At 43.4% G+C, this 17,945-nt stretch overlaps 1 protein-coding gene across 1 annotated transcript in view; it reads right to left on the bottom strand.

Annotated features, from left to right (window-relative positions):
* The window catches only part of LOC137563701 (uncharacterized), a 103,184-nt gene that overhangs the window by 73,438 nt on the left and 11,801 nt on the right, over positions 1–17,945 (bottom strand). The window contains exons 5-9 of the mRNA XM_068276504.1: positions 16,681–16,803; positions 14,660–14,773; positions 10,003–10,166; positions 3,919–4,561; positions 745–887 (exon numbers count right to left, since the gene is read on the bottom strand). Coding sequence (XP_068132605.1) covers positions 745–887; positions 3,919–4,561; positions 10,003–10,166; positions 14,660–14,773; positions 16,681–16,803 — 1,187 coding nt within the window. The remainder of the gene's footprint in view (positions 1–744; positions 888–3,918; positions 4,562–10,002; positions 10,167–14,659; positions 14,774–16,680; positions 16,804–17,945) is intronic.

Here is a 17,945-nt window from a genome sequence, read left to right as displayed (position 1 = left end):
TTTAGCCTATCAGATGCCGGCGATTCCCGGCCAATCAGTGGCCGGGGATCGCCGATCTCCTCTACGGCCGTATATATGTAAACACCGGGGAATCGGGCCGTATATATGTAAACACCGGGAAACATCGCGGCTCGCAGGGTGTTCACGGAGACACCCTCCGTGAACTGACATGGAACAGCCGCTCATACGAGCCGCCGTTTCCATGCAATCCACTTCAGGATTCAGGGGCGTACGCAGAATCCTGAAGTGGTTAAAGGACACCAGAGGTGAAAATAAACGAATGAATAAACAATTGTATCGATCCTCCTAAAAATGACTTTTTAAGATATTCCACAGTTTTATTTTATATTTAAATCTACTTTTTAAGTTTTTACTGCTTTATAGTTTTTTCTCAATGACACATTCATTGAAGTATATCTGAGCTAAAATCTATGAACTATTGACCTTTTTTATCTCCTTCCTGCTATTTAGAAGCCATTTTCTGCTCGGAAAGTGTTTTATAGTTGTAATTTATTATCAGTAATGGTCACACTGTAGTCTGACCCAGTTCTGACTCAGACAGGAACTGCTACTTACATACTTGATGTTTAACTCTTTCAGGCAGAGAAAGGAAAAAAAAGGAACACAGCATAGGTATTTGTGTGCTAGGCACTGTACATACACGTCTATCTCATTATGTCACATCACCTCAGGTATCCTTTAAGCAAAATAACTAAGATAAATACCTGATTTTAGTCAACATACCTGATATTTACTCCTGGTTTCTTATCATTTCCCATCATGGTATAAGTTTTTCCAGAGCCGGTCTGTCCATAGGCAATAATGCAAACATTATACCCATCCACACATGATTTAATAATCGGTAAAGTTCCTTCAAAAACCTCTTCCTGCAAATTACATAGTATTTAACAAAAAAAAGGCTTGGAAAGAATAAGCTATGCAAAAACATGCTGTTATAATATATTCGCCAGTAGCAGTAGAGTTTTGTACTGTGTTAGCCATCAGTAAAAGCAAGAAGTTTTGAGTCAGTATGATACCATTTATTGGCTAACTTATAAGAATAAGAGTAAGCGAGCTTTTGACTGTGTAGCCTTCATCAGACTTAAATCATGTTTGCTTACAAGATGTTGGAACAGACAGCTATATACATGCAACATCAAAAGGGGATAGATAGATTTTTTTTTTTGTCATTAAGATGCCTTAAAAGAAACAACATCTAAATGGGGTGAAAGGTTGTTTACTGATTAATAGATTAGACCCCTTGTTTACTAAATCCTTCACACAATTAGGACTCAGACTGTCACAGAGGCATTGTAAATTCCGAGTTCACAAGTTCAGCTGCAAGTAGAGTGGATGCAATATAGGCTGAGATAGAGTTATGGCATTAAATATCATCAACCTCATACCAGTATAAAAAGTTTTTGTCCTTATGCAAGCCTTTGTCCACAGCTTTGAACCAATTTATAAATGTTGTCTCTACTATTAATCTATCTTTCGACGATTTGAAACCACCCTTCAGGGCAGTGACACGAACATCATTCAAGCTGTGCCCGTTGGGACAGAAGTGTGTAACAACTGGGAGTTTAGATTCGGTATTAATAGAGTGCCTGTGTCCGTTCATATGTTTGCGCAGAGTTTGTCCAGTTTCTCCCACATAAATAACTTTGGGGCATTTAGCACACATGATCTGATACACCAGATTAGTGGAATCACAGGAAAATGAGCCTTGTATTCTGTGAACCTTGTATTGTTAACAAATGGGCAAATTAAATGTGTGTTTTATCTACAGTGAAGCAGGTCTCCGTGAATAGCCTGCGAGCCGCTGATCGCGGCTCGCAGACTAAATGTAAACGCAGGAGACGTTTGTCTCCTTTGTTTACATTGAACGGCGCTGCTACTACAGCAGCGCCGTAAGGCAGATCGGCGATCCCCGACCAATCAGCGGCCGGGGATCGCCACCATGTGACAGAGGACAGCCTGTCACTGGCTGCAGAGGGTGGATAGCGTCCTGTGCAGCCCCGATCACCAGGGGTGAGAGGGAGGAGAGGGAGGGGGGAATTTCGCTGCGGAGGGGGGCTTTGAGGTGCCCCCCCCCCCCCCCCCCCCACAACACCCAGGCAGGCAGGAGCGATCAGACCCCCCCTGCACATCATCCCCATAGGGGGGAAAAAAGGGGGGCGATCTGATCGCTCTGCCTGCAACCTGACCTGATCATAAAATAACACGCTGGTCCTTAAGGGGGGGTAAAGGCTGAGGTCTCAAGTGGTTAAAATGTATAGAAAATAAAGTACTGTATTTTTTGGACTATAAAACTCACTTTTTCTTTACTTCACTGCATCTTATAGTCCAAATGCAGGGAGTTCCTGATTTGTGAACCCCCTGCCAATACGAACCTCCAACCCGCCGCAATGTCTGGGACTCACTGTACTGTGCCCATGCAGAGGAGAACCCATGGGGACACATGGAGGACACAGGGTGTCACAAAGGGGCATGGAGGAGGACACAAGGGGGACACAAAGGGGCATAGAGGAGGACACGGAGACACAAGAGGTATAAGGGGGCATGAGGTACAAAGGGGCATAATCTACAAGATGCCTCTTCTTCATGGATGCACCAGGTTTAGTATATTAGGTGTGTCCTATGGTCAGGAGCATCTTATAGTCCAAAAAATACGGGTAGTTAAAAAAATCACAAAAAGCCCAGTGTGTGGCAAATAAAACCATGTATAGATAATTTAGGTGTGATAAGTAGTGATATAGTTATTGGGGAATGAATGGGAGGAGCGCAGAAATGTGAAAATTTCTCTGGTCCATAAGGGGAACACAATCCGTAGTGGTCAGGTTAAACACTAGTTGTTACCTCACATATAAAATAAAGCTGTTATGAATCATTTGGGAATATTGAATAAGTTAATTTATGTACTATTTTAGCACATGCATTAATTTATGTCTGCAATTTGGAGCTAAATTAGCAAAAAAAATTGAAAGCTATTCTTCATTTTTTTCCATTTTAAGATAAAATTAAGGAAGATCCTTAGAAACCTTACACTATACAGGCATTAAAGACACCATTAACATGTTCTTAATCAACCCCAATGAGGTTGATGCACAAAAGCGCAGTAATATTGCCATGAGACAGTGACAGTGCATGGCAATATTACAATTACTACCGGCAGCGTGTACTGCAAGTTGTGCTATTAGCGAGACCTGTAGTACTCAAATAGCATGACCATTGCTACGGTAATGTGCGTTTCTAACTAGAGTTACCGTTAGTAATGTACATTACCATAGCAACGATCGCACTACAAGTGTACAGCAGGTCAAGCTTATAGCGTAACTCGCAATGACGGTAGTAACGGTAATATTGCCATGCGCTGTCTGTGCCTGGCAACATTACCACACTTTTTTGCATCAGGCCCAATGTGGGCTGGGTATCTACTGAGCAGTTTTGAACAGACCATTCTCCCAACTTGCAAATCTACACAGACCTAGGAAGTGTAAGCAGTTCTACTGCTAACAAATGTAAATCTCTATTTGCTAGTCATTTATCCATCGTCACTAAAAAGTGTAACTTAGCTCTGCATTTTTTGGTAAGGACTATATTGATCTTTATTATGACCTTCTGCACAAGTCTCCTAATATAGGATGGGAAGACCTGTTGTAATCTGTTCTTCCAGTTCTTCCATCTCCTTCAAATCGTGTGAATAGATAATACAGGAAGACATGATCATTGAGTCTCCCTTCTACTTTCCCATTTGTAGTATTTTTTTTTTTATTCTTCTTATTATTACTTGTAGGTAATATATTATATTTATTTAGCACATAAACCCTACGTTCATTAACCCAGACACTATAAACAGAGCACGTTAGAGAAGCCAGAGTTTCGTCATATACTTTATACACTACTGCTATATTTTACCTGAGTACACTGTGGCAGAAACACCTGATCATATCTGTAGTGTTTCCTGTTGCTGTTTTGATTCACAATAATTTCTTCCTCAGATGGAAATTCTAAGTGTGTCCCTTTGCCATCATCTGGTCTGCATCTGCAGAATACACGGATGTTTCCTCTCAGTTCTTGAAGCTGGTTATATAGTAGTTTTCTCTCTATGGCTTCTCTCTGGTAGAGAGCACGGATCTCCTCTATTTCTTTGCTGGAACTGTGCATGTTCACCACTGTTTTCTGCAAACGCTCTATACATACACCAATCTCAGACAGACCACTGGTGGAAACAGCTCTTAACTGGTAATTGGCCTCATACAGCTCACGGGCTTCACCCAACATTCTTAGCATTAGCTCTTTTCTAATTGGTACACAATTGTTCATGGAATTTGTTATTTCAGTTTTTTGGCTTTTAATTAATGTTATTTCTTTCAGATATTTTTCATGTTCAACTTGTAATTCTGCTACTTTTTTATGCAAACCATGTGACTGTTGAATAAGGAGACGCTTTTCTTCTTCTAAGTGTCTGCACCTTGACTGCAAGTTTTCAAGTTCACTCTCCTTTTCTTGCAAGCACTTCGTTAGGTGTTGTATCTTCTTTTCCTTTTGGGCTAGATCTCTGTGAAAAACCGTATGTTTAAAAAAGTGTTAGGCATAATGAAGGACTGCCAGGACTCTATTTTGCTATGGAGGATATGATATGCATAATTAAAAGACAACTATCAAAGTTAACTAAAATTCTAAATGCCACATATATTTCCTATAATTACTAGTAAATAACAATACAAAGGCTTTTTTTAATCTTTTCATTTTTATGTGAAGAAAATATTACATTTACAGAGAACAATTTTCACTGTGGGCATTACTATGGAGGACTGTGTTCAGCACATCCAGCATACAGAAACAGTCCTCACTGGCTGTAATCCTGTGACTGCAATGTCTTCAGAATGATAGAAAGCAGAAATATAGTATTAAATAGTGTGTTAATAATCTATGAGCTTTTCCTGTGGTTCTCTGCCTCATGCAGGTCTAGAGTAAACAGGGATTGCAGCCAGGAAGAGCTCATTCTGAATGGGGGGAGGGGTGTAAGCATGCAAGGTACAGGTCCTTCTCTTCAGATTTCTCGGTAGCTGAAAAATCTCTCAGCTGTTCTCATATGATCTATGAGAAAGCAGTGTGTGTGGGCATGGCAGAAACAAGCAGTAAATCATTCCTCTGTGAATAGTGACAGAGAAGTGGCACCTATCTGCATAATACAGCTCTGGCCCCGACGCCGACTTTTTTACAAAAAGCTGATACACAAGGTATTCCTTTCTCACACACTGTGATCAGAGACTTCTGAAAAGCCTTCTATTGTTACTTGCTAAAAGCTGTATAAGTATGTGGGGTTTACAGAATGGCAGTTTCTTTGATAGTTCCTCTTTAAAGAGAACCTGTACTGAGTAAAAATATTTAAAATAAACACATGAGGTAACTTCAAATGAACATTGCATAGTTACCTTGCCATCAGTTCCTTTCAGAAGCTCACCATTTTCTTCCGACAATAATCCCTTCCAGTTCTGACAATATTTTGTCAGATTTGAAATATATCAGTTGCTGTCAGTAAAATATCAGTTGCTGTCAGTTATAGCTGAGAGGAAAACTGATGTACCAAGTAATGTCTATGTTTCCCTATGGCTCAAGTGGGCGATGTTACAGTTTAACAGTGTGCTGACCAGAAAGCTGTTATGGGTAATGGCCATTTTCAAAATGGAGGACGGAAAATTCCCTTGATCACAGTGAACAAACAGGATGCGGGAAAGGAGAAAGACACTGAGCAGTAGACTACATGGAAGGTGAGTATGACTTGTGTATGCATATTTTGACTTTTAATTTTCAGTTCAGGTTTTCTTTAAGGACTATATTTTGGGACAGAGGTGAGGGTTAGGAATTAGGAAAGAATTAGTATTGAAGGGTTGGTTGGGGTAAGACTTTGGGAGGACTCATTAGTAGGTGAAGAGGCTTATGGGCCCTATGCAATCTAGACAGGAGGGCAGAGAAAAAAAGTCTTTACCTGGGCAATTTTATCTCCAAGCGAGTTCTTTCAACCTTATGCAACTCCCAGCTCCATGCTGCTGGGAACTTATTACATGCTTAAGTTAACAATGACTTTGTTCCCACCGATCGCATTGCTCTTTATCTACCGCAGCTCAATCGCCCTGCCGTGTCTATGACAGAAGAGCTCTTTGAGCAAGTCAGGAGCCGATTTCATTGGCTCCTGACCCTATCATCAATGTAAGCAACTCCCATTGGCTTACATTAATCACATGGTCAGGAGCCAATGAAAGCGACTCCTGACCAGCTTTACAGAGCTCTGCAGTCATAGAGATTGGCAGAGTGGGTGGGCTGAGGCATCGGGTGTGCAGGGATTCGTCAGTATCCAGCATTTTCTGGTACCAGCGGTCTCTGGGCCTTAAAGGGAAGGTTCAGGGAGGGTGGGTTAAAAATAAAAATCAAATTCCACTTACCTGGGGCTTCCTCCAGCCCGTGGCAGGCAGGAGGTGCCCTCGCCGCCGCTCCGCAGGCTCCCGGTGGTCTCCGGTGGCGCGGCCGACCTGGCCAGGCCGGCTGCCAGGTCGGGCTCTTCTGCGCTCCAAGGCCCGGAACTTCTGCGTCCCACGCCGGCGCTCTGACGTCATCGGACGTCCTCCGGGCTCTACTGCGCATGCGCAGAACTACTGCGCATGCGCAGTAGAGCGCGGAGGACGTCCGATGACGTCAGAGCGCCGGTGTGGGACGCAGAAGTTCCGGGCCTTGGAGCGCAGAAGAGCCCGACCTGGCAGCCGGCCTGGCCAGGTCGGCCGCGCCACCGGAGACCACCGGGAGCCTGCGGAGCGGCGGCGAGGGCACCTCCTGCCTGCCACGGGCTGGAGGAAGCCCCAGGTAAGTGGAATTTGATTTTTATTTTTAACCCACCCTCCCTGAACCTTCCCTTTAAGAGGGCAGAGGCCTTTGGTACTTAAGTGGTTAATTAAAAAAATGCAAAATAACACTTTTGCATTACGTTTGAATTATTTCAAGACATACAGTATACAAACTCTATTATCTCTGCTATCACTTTGTATAAAATTCATAAAACATTCACTATTAAGGCAAGCACACCGTTTGCAATACTGCACAGAGCAGCTTCCTACTTTAGTCCTGACTGTCTCCCTTTCCTTTTTATGAAGAGAATCTATGTGGCATCCCCTCAGGGTGAGATCCTTTATCATTAACACCAACAATATCGCATAACAGAAACTCAAATTTTTGTTTTAATATTTTAAATTTGTGTCTAATATTAATTAACGCTGTGAAAATAAATTCTCCACAAAGCACATTCTGGCAATTTATATTACCAACTACCTGTTTTGTTGCTTTTAGGCAAACTACAAAATGCACATGCAAGGTGTCACTGCCTATACAATTACGTTATTAAACATCTGAAGAAGACTGTTCTGAACAGGGGCGGCGCCAGGGGGGTGCAAGGGGGTGCTCGAGCACCCCCTAGAATTGTCAAAGCACCCCCTGGAGTGAACTGACTTCAGGCGTCTAAAAGACGCCAAGTCAGTTCACACAGCGGCAGCACGGAGCAGCAGGCAGGGCTACGGTAAGATGGCCGCCCGGAGCCCTGTTCTGCAGACTTCGAGTCTGCAGTGCATGGCTTCGGGCGGCCATTTTCCCGTAGCCCTGCTCTCTGCATGCAGGCAGGAAGTCTTGTCGTGACGTCGGGAAGGAAGAGGATCGTGGGCGCGCGGGCGCTGCGCGCCACAATGAGGTCGGGACTCGGGACAGGAGGTCGGGAAAGAAGGTCTTCTGGCTGTAGGTGAGTAAATGGGTTTTTCTTTTTCAGGTGATGCTGATTGTGCATATTGGGGTCATATCTGCTACGGATTGTGCATATTGGGGTCATATCTGCTACGGATTGTGCATATTGGGGTCATTTCTGCTACCGATTGTGCATATTGGGGTCATTTCTGCTACCGATTGTGCATATTGGGGTCATTTCTGCTACCGATTGTGCATATTGGGGTCATATCTGCTACGGATTGTGCATATTGGGGTCATATCTGCTACGGATTGTGCATATTGGGGTCATATCTGCTACGGATTGTGCATATTGGGGTCATATCTGCTACGGATTGTGCATATTGGGGTCATATCTGCTACGGATTGTGCATATTGGGGTCATATCTGCTACGGATTGTGCATATTGGGGTCATATCTGCTACGGATTGTGCATATTGGGGTCATATCTGCTACCGATTGTGCATATTGGGGTCATTTCTGCTACCGATTGTGCATATTGGGGTCATTTCTGCTACCGATTGTGCATATTGGGGTCATATCTGCTACGGATTGTGCATATTGGGGTCATATCTGCTACGGATTGTGCATATTGGGGTCATATCTGCTACGGATTGTGCATATTGGGGTCATATCTGCTACGGATTGTGCATATTGGGGTCATATCTGCTACGGATTGTGCATATTGGGGTCATATCTGCTACGGATTGTGCATATTGGGGTCATATCTGCTACGGATTGTGCATATTGGGGTCATTTCTGCTACGGATTGTGCATATTGGGGTCATTTCTGCTACCGATTGTGCATATTGGGGTCATTTCTGCTACCGATTGTGCATATTGGGGTCATTTCTGCTACCGATTGTGCATATTGGGGTCATTTCTGCTACCGATTGTGCATATTGGGGTCATATCTGCTACGGATTGTGCATATTGGAGTCATATCTGCCACCGATTGTGCATATTGGAGTCATATCTGCCACCGATTGTGCATATTGGGACCATATCTGCCACCGATTGTGCATATTGGGACCATATCTGCCACCGATTGTGCATATTGGGACCATATCTGCCACCGATTGTGCATATTGGGACCATATCTGCCACCGATTGTGCATATTGGGACCATATCTGCCACCGATTGTGCATATTGGGACCATATCTGCCACCGATTGTGCATATTGGGACCATATCTGCCACCGATTGTGCATATTGGGACCATATCTGCCACCGATTGTGCATATTGGGACCATATCTGCCACCGATTGTGCATATTGGGACCATATCTGCCACCGATTGTGCATATTGGGACCATATCTGCCACCGATTGTGCATATTGGGACCATATCTGCCACCGATTGTGCATATTGGGACCATATCTGCCACCGATTGTGCATATTGGGACCATATCTGCCACCGATTGTGCATATTGGGACCATATCTGCCACCGATTGTGCATATTGGGACCATATCTGCCACCGATTGTGCATATTGGGACCATATCTGCCACCGATTGTGCATATTGGGACCATATCTGCTACCGATTGTGCATATTGGGGTCATTGGACGTGTTTTTTGTTAAAATCTGCTCACATTACGTGTATTTTCTTGAGAAAACCTGCACAATTATGTGAATTTTCTGGGAAAAGGGTCACCAAAACTTGGGCCCTCTGTCTTTGCGTTGCACTTTTAAAGGGAACCCGAGGTGAGAATAATATTGAGGCTGCCATATTTATCTCCCTTTAAGCAATACCAGTTGCCTGGCTGCCGTGTTGGTCCTCTGCCTCTAATTCTTTCAACCATAGACCCTGAACAAGCATGCAGCAGGTCAGGGGTTTCTGACAATATTGTCAGAACTGACAAGATTAGCTGCATGGCTTGTTTCTGGTGTAATTCAGTTCACTACTACAGCCAAATAGATCAGCAGGGCTGCCAGGCAACTAGTATTGTTTAAAAGGAAATAAATATGGCAGCCACCATATCACTCTCACCCTGGGTTCACTTTAAATTACAGTTAGCCCCGCCCTCATCCGGTCATGACCACGCCCATTTTCTCGCCGCGGCGCGCTTCGCGCGCCGCAGGTCGTCAGCTCCCCCGGAAATTGGTCCAGCACCTGCATAGCACCCCCTAAAAAAATTTCCTGGAGCCGCCACTGCTGTGAAATGTGCTAAATAATAAGAAAACCTCTTATTCCAGAGAAAAGGTATGCAGAAGCTATTTAAAGCTGGACGAACCTTTGAAGAGTCACTGGCTGGAAGTTTTGCTGTCCATTTATGGCGTTCTCAAGACTGTCACCAAACATAGCAAAAAACACAGAGATGACTTCATCTGGATCATAATTACACAGTCTCAGAGCAGCTAGGATTTCCTTGTAGTCAGTGATGGCAGGAAAGATTTCCTGTCAAAACAAAAGTAGGAGAGTCTGAATAGTGTTTAATGGGATTTTATACAAATTCTGCAGGCAGCTTAGACAGGGGAAAACTGGAGAACATGAGCGAGCCAGCAAACCTGATCTGGTTATTTTAAATAGACAGTCTCACCTTGGTCACACTGGACTGAGGGCTGTTGAAAGCCAGTGATGTATGTGTTGTGCCATTGCAATTACATGGATTCATTCACAGTAAGAGCCTCTTTAATAAATCCACTGTGACATAGGTTTGTTAGCACTCTCTTACAGCGCTACAGTCCCTAGTTTGAATCTCTGCCACAACATTATCTCCATGGACTTTGTATGTTCACCTATGCTTCTGTGTTTTTTCTCGGGGTGCTTACCTATCACATCCCAAAAACCTACTAAGTTCATTGGTTTCCCCAAAATAGACTTTAGAGTATGGAACAGGCCTTATACTATGTTAGGAATAAGGCTAAGTTCACAGTGGTCTGTTGCATAACGCATGCTTTATATGAGTGTGAAATGCAATGGAGACTGGACACAGACTTTAATACAAGGCCTGCATGCAGCCAGGGCCGGATTTGTACTGCTTAGCGCCCTAGGCCCACTAATGCCAGCCGCCCCCTAAAAAACAGCACCCCCCCCCCCCACACACACACACACAGCTGTGTGAAGGGTGGGGTGCACAATGGGAATCACACAAGTACAGCACGCTTCCTGAAAATTGGTTTCCATGGGCTGCTGTCCCTCTATCTGTATCTGCTGTTGTCCTGGCAGGCAGCACACATCATACATGCATGGCAGTAAAATAGCAGGTGAGCCTACAAAACAGGACACAAACAAATTCCAACTGGAAACAACCCTTTATCCAGGAAACAGTTCTCCACATCAGAGCTCCATGCGACAGTTTGCAACACTGTTTGTGCAATGAGCAACAACCTTTAGATCATAATAGGGAATACGTGCACACAGCATGCCAGCTATTCAGCATATCTTGCTTGCAAGTGAGGTGTATGCACAGCAAAGCCAGCACTAACAGACATATGTCCTGTCCTCCATACTCACAGACCACATGTCATCTGCAGGTTGCTTGTGTTGCCATGCATAAGTTTAGTGCAAGTGTCCCAGGTGAACTCAAATGTCCACAGGTAAGGGGCCTCAATAGCCTCCATTTCTACAATGTATGCATTGCATATACTTGTAGACAGCACTGCTGATATACAGTATGTAGGTAGCTTGCCCTCCGATGAGAGCTAAGCAATAACTCCTCTGCTGCTCTCTTTATATCAGCTGACAGATCAGCTGTTTTAATTACCGGTCTCTGTGGCCGCCCGTATTGTTCCCTAGAAGCGCTCCTTCCCGCTCGCTAACTTGCGTGCACAATTCAAACACACGCGTCCTCCATAAAGTTGTTTCAGCTTGCTGGACTCCCCGGAAGCAAACACATAACTGCAGATCAATGGCGGCTATTCTCTCATCCCAGCGGCGAGAGAACTAGCAGTACCCAGAGACGCGCCGTGTAATTAAAATACCGGAAGTGACACCGCTCCCTTCCTGTATTTTAATTACACGGCGCGTCTCTGGGTACTGCTAGTTCTCTCGCCGCTGGGATGAGAGAATAGCCGCCATTGATCTGCAGTTATGTGTTTGCTTCCGGGGAGTCCAGCAAGCTGAAACAACTTTATGGAGGACACGTGTGTTTGAATTGTGCACGCAAGTTAGCGAGCGGGAAGGAGCGCTTCTAGGGAACAATACGGGCGGCCACAGAGACCGGTAATTAAAACAGCTGATCTGTCAGCTGCAACGGCGCCCCACCTATGCTGCCGCCCTAGGCCAGTGCTTTGGTGGCCTGCCCACAAATCCGGCCATGCATGCAGCGAGTTAGAATAATGTTATCCGTTACAACGCAGTACTGTGAATAGGCCATAGTTGCGTGGCAGAATAATTCTGCATGTCAACTCGCTGCCCATTAGTGATGTGCTCACGAGTACTTACGAGTGCCTAAGCACTCAAATTTGTGATTTAAATTAGGCTTAATTGCCTCAGGTGTGTGGCGGGCAAATAAGGGGTTATTTACCCATAAGTCCGTATATAGTGTGCGCTCCAAATAGCTTGCACGCGTCCTATTGGACGGGTTGCAAGCCTCACTATGCAAACTTCCTCCTTAAAGCCAGAAGGAGGAAGTGCGCCATGGTGAGGCTTGCAGCGCATCCAATTGCAAGCTATTTGGAGCACTCACTGTACACAGACTTATGGGTAAATAACCCCTTATTTCCCCGACACACACCTGAGGCAGTTAAGCCTAATTTAAATCACAAATTCGAGTGCTTAGGCACTCGGAAAGTACTGGTGAGCTCATTACTAATGGGCAGCGAGTTGACATGCAGAATTATCCTGCCACGCAACTGAGCACTGTGATCTAGCCCTTATGCTGGGTACACTGTAATAGATTGCGGAGAAGCCGCCGCGCAGACTGACAGCGAGGCGGCTGACTCCACGTCCAGCGCGGCAATTTGCACGCAGCAGCGTGCGTCTTAGGTGGCTGGGCCTGTTAGTGCACACAGACTGAGGAATAGGCGCGCGCTGAGAGGCAGAACCTTTATGCCAAACAAGGAGGGATCAGCTGACCAGGTTGGTCAGCTGATCTCTGAACTAGTGACCATTGGTTGATCAGCGATGGGTGGTGCTGGAGAGCGTCGCTCTATATATACCTATTGCTGGTCAGTCTCAAGTTGTCTGCCGTTGCGAACACTTACGTGAAAGCACTCAGACCATAGTCAGATCCCACAGTGTGTTTGAACCAGGAGGACCTGGGAATTCACACTGAGCCAGATTACTTCTGTGTTATCATTGTGTTATACTTCAGACTAGTTCCAGGGTGTTGAGACCACGGACCTCACACCCAAGACTAGGCATTGTTTGATATCTGTTGTGACCTATTGCATTCCTGACTATCCCTCTGCTTTCTGATTCGGTACCTACGCATGTCTGATATCCTGTTGCCAATCCTGCCTGCCCCTGGTTACCGAATCAGCCTTCTGTCTTTGTACCTTATCTGCCCGTGTGTTGCCGACCTGGCCTGCCCGACCTTGAGAGCTATCCCTCTCCGTTGAGAGATTAGTCTCCAGACCTGCTAGTGACGCCCACCTTCTAGGTGTCACTCAGCCTCAGGGCCTTCCTGCCATTCAGCTTGGGGCTCCACCCCATCAGGCTGCTGAAAAGTCTTTGCATTTATCTGAGGGAGGTAACTCCCATACGGCCAAGGGCCACCTGTTCCTCGGGTGGTCCCACTCAAAGTCATTACTGTTGCACCAAACACTCACATTACATAGGTGTCCAGAGGATAGTAATACTTGTATTATTGGTGATTCTGCAGATCATCAATAATCAGGTATATATCTGTATTCTTGGTGATACTGCAGATCACCAATAATCAGATTTTCTCTGTGTGCTGACACCGATCGTTACATACACGCTATGAGATTTTCTGGCCGATTTACTGTCAGATTGATTATTTCCAACATGTCCGATTTGCTTTCCGATCGATTTCCGTTCACTTTAATACAAAGTCGATCGGAAAATGATTGGAAAGCAAATCGGACGTGTTTTAAATAATCAATCTGACAGTAAATCAGCCAGAAAATATCGTAGTGTGTACCCAGCTTAGACTGTGAGCTCCTCTGAGGGACAGTTAGTAACTTGACAATTCTGTGAATTGCTGGGGATGATGTTACTGCTATTTAAATGCATAATCATCATAATGATAATAATCCAGAACCCCCAGAAATGATTTAAAAATAGTTCCACTGTCTTTGGGTACATGACTATAATCTCACCGCTGCTGATCCCAGTTGTGTAGGACCATAGGTAAGTGCAGTATCAACTGGGACCCTGCTTCAGAGGGCCTTCCACAATGTTGACTTTCCCCTATATTACCTGTGGTCTAGTGTCTAAAAATAACCACAACTGTAATGCATTACAATTGCATACATACAAGGTAGGTGGTCTGTTGCAGCTGGTCAGTGAGGGAATACAACGGTAATACAACAAATGGGTTTTTGTTAGTGATGGAAGGGTTCAGGAAAGGGACCAGCAACTGAAACCTGTCACCGAAAACAAATGTAAAAATATGGATAGTTAAAAAAACACCTTTGCTGATAATGCAGAGTGAATTTGTATGGCACCTAATCCAGCCAGAGCTGAATTGCTGTGCATTCTGCTACTGCAGTTGGCTAGCAAGAAATGAGCCGGGTTCATGCAGGAACTTGGGGAGTCTGGTGGAAAGAATGTCATGGAAAATATGCAGTGGAACATATGAGCATGCAGCTACCAATTTTACGATCCATTTGGCAATCCTTGCTACGGTCTGACATAACACTGGCAAGTTTGGTGAGCTTTAATAAATCGAAACCAGATTTGAAGCAGCGCTAATGTTCTCTAATGATTTCTATAGGTCAGAGAATCTTAATGAATCAGGGCCAATATCATCTGAGATGTACCTTTACTTGCTGCACACGATGATGGATAAAGTCCAAATTCATTTCCCACAGCAATGGTAAGATGAGCCAAGCACCAGAATCACTGTCATAATATTTGCAGACATTTACTCTTTCCTGTAATAGTACATCACAAAATGTAAGTACCAGTGAAATGAGAGCCCCATTCAGATAAACAAAAAAACACAACTCACATAGCCCTGTGTTGTTTAAAATGACTTGTAGATGTTTGTCTGTTCACAGCAGGTGAGAATTTATTGCAATGAAAGGAAATAGATGGGATTATGCTGTACCAATTCAAACTACATTTTGGACAATGCTAATATGCTATTGGCAAGTGCTATGAGATTTACATATAACGGATATTCCACCATTTACAAGTCAATTAAGATGTACTCTTAGACAAAACAAGCAAGCACATTCAAGTCAAATAAGTATTTAATGGGCTTTTTTGTGTGCTTTTTAGCCCCTTAAGGCTGCCATACACTGGTCGATTGCCCCCAGATCAACCAGAAGATAGGAACAGAACACTTTGATAGCCAGCAGGCTAGCGACGCATCCGTACAGTCTCGGCCCTGCAATGTCACTTGAGGTATTGTGTGGTAATCCCCGCTGGGCGACATGCCTCGTACTTAAAAGACATCCAAGGTGACATGATGAGATAGACTTGTATGTACAGTGCCAAGTACACAATTAACGAACCTGTGTTCCTTTTTTTATTTCTCTGCCTCAAAAATTAAATATCAGGTATGCAAGTTACAGTTTCTTTCTGGGTCAGGACCTGGTTAAACTATAGCTGAAACCTCACTGATGAGGAAATACAGCCATAAAATACATTCCTGGCAGAAAATTGCTTTTAAGAGCAGGAAAGAGATAAAAAAAAGTATCAATGGTTCATAGATTTTAGCTCTGGAATACTTCATTAAAGGTTTCATTGAGCATAGACAATGAAACAGTTAAAACTTAAATGGTTGTTTTAAATATAAGATGGGGATAGCTAAAAAAAAAGTAATTTTATGCTAGGTACACACAATACAATTTTCTGCTAGATTTACCTGCCAGATCGATTTTTTTCAACTTGTCCGATCTTAATTTCGATCGATTTTCCGATAGATTTCCATTCAATTCTATGGAAATAGATCAGAGAATCGATCAGAATTAAGATCGGACATGTTGGAAAAAATTGATCTGGCAGGTAAATCTAGCAGAAAATTGTATTGTCCGTACCTAGCATTAGGAGGAGGATGGATACAATTGTTTAATCAGTTTATTTTCACCTCTGATGTCCTTTAAGTGGCTTTGTAAGTTTAATGCTGGGAATACACGGTTCGTTTTTTTAGGTGATTAGATGGTTCGATAGATAATTTCTGACATGTCCGATCTCTCGATCCTTTCGCCGCTTGATTAGAAGCGAATGGATAAAGATAAGAAAAACAAGCGGAGGAGAATCGACTGCAGAACCGAGCGGCAAAAACGATTGAGAGCAGAAACACACGGCAGAAACGGACCTTGTATTCCCAGCATAAGTGAGGTGAAGGAATACACTGGGATTTACATGTATGTATAATTAAATCACTACTGCCACAAGAAATTCTTGCATAAAATGAGTGAGGCGAGATGTTTTTGTTCTTAGTGGAGATGTATAAACAATATTTATAAACACACTTTAGAACCATGTAAATCAGTAAACCGGTGTTAATTGTTCAGATCACAAAGCTGAGAGCTTAGCCATTTAAACCCATGCAGAAACTGTTATAGGCCACAGGCGGTTAAAGCCTTGGAGGGTAGAGAAGATTGTAGATGATTACAGTGCAGGTAACTGCTGCCAGCATGCATTTTAGATTTTTATATTGCAAAAAAACAGTGTTGGGTTTTTTGTTGTTTTTTTTTACCCCCATAAATTTTTAATTCACATTTTTGAGAACTGTATTTTGCATGGATTGCAATACTAAAAGTAGAACCTGATAAGGCTTTATATAAAAATTATACAGGGATTATTATTGTCTATAGGAAACACATATTACCTCAAACATGTATGTCATGACCATTCCTTTTCCTGGTATGTGAAAGGAACTAGTCCGGTCATTTCCCAGGTGACTTGGACTGCCGTTACTTTCCTCTTTGACATCATCATTTATGCCCTTTGACTGGAAAATGTAAATTATATGAAACATTATAATCTGTGTCTCTTTAATCATTAAACACCTTATACATCTATATAATGTGTATAGCTCAGTGGAATGAGTAAATACTCAGCTCAAGGATTGTAAAATGGGATCCTGGAGTCTGGTAGAGGCCAGTAAGCACGGTCACTAGGCAGGATGCAGTCACCTCTGCCATAGCCGGAATGCTGCTATAATGTACAGATTCAAGCTTTCTTTTCTTTCAGGAACTATGATCCGCTCCACTGAGATGAACTGAACTTAGTGCATATGTTCATGTTTCCTTATTTACTGGCAGGCATCGCATCGCATTACAACACCGACTGCTCACACTATTCCATATAAAATGTGCTGTGAGATGCCTTACATTTTTATAAAACTGCATGGATGTGTGAGCCCATGTACTGTGTGCAAAGTTTGGAACTGTGAAGAAAAAGAACTCAGAGATTGGTGCATTTTGGAGGAAACCAATACAACTTATTGTTTTCCATGTAATTAAGTGTATGTAATGCTATTATATTTTCCTTGTATAATTGTTAGTCACATAAATAGCATAGCATTGCTTTCCATAAGGCCAGGCTAACAACTAATGGCTGATTATTATTTAAAATTATCATTACATCCTGAAATGTTGATGCACAGCTTTCTGGTTGAAATTGATGGACAGACGTAGTGTTTTTTTTTTTCCCAACCAAACTAACTACTGTATATGTAACTTGCTGATTTTATTTTTTTCTCTACTCATGCTTGAATCTAATTCTTGTTTTCCTAGCTTTGTTTGAGCAGTTTCAAAGTAACGAATCTCTAGATTCATCTCCGTGTGCTTAAAAATTTAAGGTGGCCATACATCATGTGACTTGGCGATCGATTGGCCATCCGATTCAATGATTGTAATTGGATCTGATGAAAATCAGTGCCGCTAAGAGCATGCCCGATCGACGATGCCACTAATTTTGGGACGTAATTGTTCACATGTATCGATCGGACATGCTGCAAGATGCTTGATTGGGTGCACAGCGGTAGTGGCATGCAATATAGGGATGAGCGAGGAAAGTGATTGAACCCCTGGCACTGTAACCCTGGTGTAAAATATGCCCCCCTCCCGGTGCCCGTGCATCAATACTTTA

Source organism: Hyperolius riggenbachi, chromosome 3, assembly GCF_040937935.1.
Source record: "Hyperolius riggenbachi isolate aHypRig1 chromosome 3, aHypRig1.pri, whole genome shotgun sequence".
Taxonomy (NCBI): Eukaryota; Metazoa; Chordata; class Amphibia; order Anura; family Hyperoliidae; genus Hyperolius; species Hyperolius riggenbachi.
Note: the sequence above shows the minus strand (reverse complement) of the source record. Positions and strands in the feature narration are given on the sequence as shown.